Consider the following 5000-nt stretch of genomic DNA (forward strand, 5'->3'; position numbering starts at 1 on the left):
GCTACTAATGGAAAATTGTAGCGGGTTTCCTCTCTCAAACCAGTTGCGGGTCCAGAAAATTCATTTGGGGGAGGCAGTGACATGAGGCGAAATGCCAAGGGAACTTTGGGGGAGGTTTGGAGGGAGATCGTAAAAAATTTAAAATTAATATATAATAAAATATATAACTTTCGCAAATTTAGGGGGGCGGCCCCCCCCACCCCGCCCCTAGACCCGCCTCTGAAAACAGTATGTCAGAAGTACTAATAGTCGATGATTAACAAATCAACGTGCTCTAGTGGTGTCGTTAAAAAAAAAAACTTTAACTTTTATCTTCAGAGATGTGGTGAAAGTACCCCCCCCCCCCTCCCCCTCCCCTCCCCACCGCACAGACGCCTGTGATACTAACATCTGTTCCATCAAGGAAAATTAGCTCAGGCAGTAGGGCGTTCGCCCGTGTAACCTGGACCATAGAATCAAACCCCTTCGACGAACGTATGTGGTTTTTACTCCTTCATAATCAGTATCCCATATATGGCCTGCTGAAAACAAGACAAGATGGGCTATTGGGATGGTTTAGAATGGTCCGTTGAAAATTAGGATCTCCGGTGTGTTTTTTAAAACGAATCATGGGGTTAAAATGTAACAGAAAAAAACGAGATAAATAGTATATGTAAGCGTACGAGGCGGGGGAAGGAAACTGCTGGAGCAAATCCTCAAATTCAGACAAAAACGTTGAAGATAATCAGCCAAAATGTGTTAACTTGAGACCTTTTTACCATGTATCTTAATCATTCTACATGTACCATCAAAATTAGTTGTACTCCATATAAAAATGCGCAGTGATTCGTTTGAAACCCTATGTAGCTGTTTGGCAGTAACGCTAATTGAGTAAATGTTGTCATCCAGATTCGAGCATTTTCGTTCCATTCCATAAATATTGTTATTCAGTTTCTGGCATTTTCGTTTCATTCTGGCAAAAACCATGCAGTCTGCCATGTAATGGTTTTTCTAATAACACGAAATGAATTTTTTCATATTTTTAAAAACGCACGTACGTCTGAGAAATAACGGTTTTGGAGACGAGCTCGTCTACTTTCGAGGGTGTATTTCCCTTTTCAACATCACAGACTCTTGTTTGACTCCGTTATAACTTTATCCTAATGTGTTAGAGGTTTGTATAATTAACAACACTTATTCTCTATTTTCACGAGTTATAACTAGTGTCTGCGACTTTAACGATCTTTCTCTCATTGAAGCTGACGGCTATGTGCACTGTTATATATGCACGTCAGTAGCTGGCTCGGACGACCACCACTGCGGCGACCCATTCAACGCGACATCCCACAACACCAAGGTAACGATCAAAACCTGCAAAGGCTACTGCGCCAAGTGGATTACAGATTCATTATCAGGTATTCGTTATTCGTTGTCTCGACCTCTGTAATCTCGATACATTGTCAGGTTTTCAGTATTCGATATCTCGACCTCTGTAATAACTATACATTATCAGATATTAGTTATCTCGACCTCTGTACTATCGATACATGATCAGGTACATATCTCGACCTCTGTAATCTCGATATATTATCAGGTATTCGTTGTCTCGACCTCTGTAATCTCGATACATTATCAGGTATTCGTTATCTCGACCTCTGTAATCTCGATACAGTATCAGGTATTCCTTATCTCGACCTCTGTAATATCGATACAGTATCAGGTATTCGTTATATCGACCTCTGTAATCTCGATACATTATCAGGTATTCATTATTCGTTATCTCGACCTCTGTAATCTCGATACATTATCAGGTATTCATTATTCGTTATCTCGACCTCTGTAATCTCGATACATTATCAGGTATTCATTATTCGTTATCTCGACGTCTGCAATCTCGATACATTATCAGGTATTCGTTATATCGACCTCTGTAATCTCGATACATTATCAGGTATTCATTATTCGTTATCTCGACCTCTGTAATATCGATACATTATCAGGTATTCGTTATCTCGACCAGTTCAGTCCCAGTGGTAAAGCGCTCGCTTGATGCGCCGTCGGTTTAGGATCGATCCCCGTCGATGGACCCATTTGGCTATGTCTCGTTTTAGCCAGTGCATCCCGACTGGTATATCAAAGGCCGTGGCATGTGATATCCTGTCTGTGGGAAGGTGCATATGAAAGATTCCTTGTTACTAATGGGAACACAATGTAGCGGGTTTCCTCTCTAAAAGTATATGTCAAAATTACCAAATGTTTGACATCCAATAGCCGATGATTAATAAATCCATGTGCTCTAGTGGTGTCGTAAAACAAAACAAACTTTGTCTTCTTTTTTTATACTATAGTTTGACACCCAATAGCCGATGTATTTTTCGTGCTGGGGTGTCGTTAAAAATTCATTCATTCATTCATTCATTCATTCATTCATTCATTCATTCATTCTTTTTTATTTTCCAGGTTCACTACGCATCACAAGAATGTGTTCTAGCGCGCTCAAAATGAACATGCTAAAAGACACGGTGTGTATGCGGGAGAGAGGTTCTGAGAATGGTCAGCTGTGTTTTTGTGATCAAGACTTTTGCAACTCTGTTGCGCGTCATTCAACGTCTTTACTGAACACTGCAGTTTTATTATACAGCGGATTCTTACTTTCGTTCTTCGGTCACAGCTAGAGAGTCTCGGAGAGTGGACAGCTGTGTTTTTGTGATCAAGACCTCTGTAACTCTCGCGTCATTCCAAGTCTTTACTCAACATTACAGTTTTATTATACAGCGGATTCTTAATTTCGTTCTTCGGTCACAGCTAGAGAGTCTCGGAGAGTGGACAGCTGTGTTTTTGTGATCAAGACCTCTGTAACTCTCGCGTCATTCCAAGTCTTTACTCAACATTACAGTTTTATTATACAGCGGATTCTTAATTTCGTTCTTCGGTCACAGCTAGAGAGTCTCGGAGAGTGGACAGCTGTGTTTTTGTGATCAAGACCTCTGTAACTCTCGCGTCATTCCAAGTCTTTACTCAACATTACAGTTTTATTATACAGCGGATTCTTAATTTCGTTCTCGGTCACAGCTAGAGAGTCTCGGAGAGTGGACAGCTGTGTTTTTGTGATCAAGACCTCTGTAACTCTCGCGTCATTCCAAGTCTTTACTCAACATTACAGTTTTATTATACAGCGGATTCTTAATTTCGTTCTAGGGTCACTGCTAGAGAGTCTCGGAGAGTGGACAGCTGTGTTTTTGTGATCAAGACCTCTGTAACTCTCGCGTCATTCCAAGTCTTTACTCAACATTGGTTTTATTATACAGCGGATTCTTAATTTCGTTCTTGGGTCACAGCTAGAGAGTCTCGGAGAACGGACAGCTGTGTTTTTGTGATCAAGACCTCTGTAACTCTCGCGTCATTCCAAGTCTTTTACTCAACATTACAGTTTTATTATACAGCGGATTCTTAATTTCGTTCTAGGGTCACAGCTAGAGAGTCTCTGAGAATGGGCAGCTGTGTTTCTGTGAAAAAGACCTCTGTAACTCTGGCACGCGCCATTCAACGTCTTTACGCAGTTTTATTATATAGTGGCTTCTTACATTCGTTCTAGGGTCACAGCTAGAGAGTCTCGGAGAGTGGACAACTGTGTTTTTGTGATCAAGACCTCTGTAACTCTCGCGTCATTCCAAGTCTTTACTCAACATTACAGTTTTATTATACAGCGGATTCTTAATTTCGTTCTAGGGTCACGGTTAGAGAGTCTCGGAGAGTGGACAGCTGTGTTTTTGTGATCAAGACCTCTGTAACTCTCGCGTCATTCCAAGTCTTTACTCAACATTACAGTTTTATTATACAGCGGATTCTTAATTTCGTTCTAGGGTCACAGCTAGAGAGTCTCGGAGAGTGGACAGCTGTGTTTTTGTGATCAAGACCTCTGTAACTCTCGCGTCATTCCAAGTCTTTACTCAACATTACAGTTTTATTATACAGCGGATTCTTAATTTCGTTCTTGGGTCACAGCTAGAGAGTCTCGGAGAACGGACAGCTGTGTTTTTGTGATCAAGACCTCTGTAACTCTCGCGTCATTCCAAGTCTTTTACTCAACATTACAGTTTTATTATACAGCGGATTCTTAATTTCGTTCTAGGGTCACAGCTAGAGAGTCTCGGAGAGTGGACAGCTGTGTTTTTGTGATCAAGACCTCTGTAACTCATTCAACGTCTTTACGCAGTTTTATTATATAGTGGCTTCTTACATTCGTTCTAGGGTCATAGTTAGAGGCACTGGCGTAACCAGGATTTTATGGAGGAACTATTAGGGGTGCCAACCCACATTATGTATATATGTATGTTTGTATGTATGATTTTTGTAAAATTAAATACGGTGTAAAATAAAATTAAAATTAAAAAAAGTTTGATTGAGGAGCATTGCCCAGTACCCCCCCCCCCCCCCCCCCCCCCGGTCCCCCTCCTCTCGCTACGCCACTGTCTAGAGGTGACAACCAGACGGTCAAGTCTGACAAGAGCTAGATGGACATTTGAACCATTAGAATCGCTCTCTCCAAATGTCCGTCTCGCTCACGAACGGCAGAGTACTCGGGCTAGGGCAGTTCAAGCGTGTGAGGTAGGGGGTCAAACTCCTACCTTTGCTACAAGCCGATATTCTTTTCTTCGATTTATTTTCCAGGGGTGCAAGACCGGACCTCCCTCCCCCCCTCTCCAACCCATTAAAAATAATCGCTCGCCGTGGACTAGTCCCTCCTACACAACAGCCTGCACACGCGGCTGTAATTGTATATCCACAAAATTGCCACCACGCACCCACAAAAATGCCCTTTTTTGTTTAAAAGTTACCTTTAAAACATTGTCGACTAGGAAACTGTACATTGATGTTTTATTATTAGCAGTATTTATTTTATTATGGGGCGGGACGTAGCCCAGTGGCAAAGCGCTCGCTCGATGCGCGGTCAGTCTGGGATCGATCCCCGTCGGTGGTCCGATTGGGCTATTTCTCGTTCCAACCAGTGCACCGCGACT

General features: G+C 42.0%; 1 protein-coding gene across 1 annotated transcript in view; it reads left to right on the forward strand.

Annotated features, from left to right (window-relative positions):
* The window catches only part of LOC121385556 (protein quiver-like), an 8291-nt gene extending 5259 nt beyond the window's left edge, over positions 1-3032 (forward strand). Inside the window, exons 3-4 of the mRNA XM_041516272.1 lie at positions 1239-1394; positions 2440-3032. Coding sequence (XP_041372206.1) covers positions 1239-1394; positions 2440-2654 — 371 coding nt within the window. The 3' untranslated portion in view covers positions 2655-3032. The remainder of the gene's footprint in view (positions 1-1238; positions 1395-2439) is intronic.
* Positions 3033-5000: the final 1968 nt, after the last annotated feature.

Source organism: Gigantopelta aegis, chromosome 11 (assembly GCF_016097555.1).
Source record: "Gigantopelta aegis isolate Gae_Host chromosome 11, Gae_host_genome, whole genome shotgun sequence".
Lineage (NCBI taxonomy): Eukaryota > Metazoa > Mollusca > Gastropoda > Neomphalida > Peltospiridae > Gigantopelta > Gigantopelta aegis.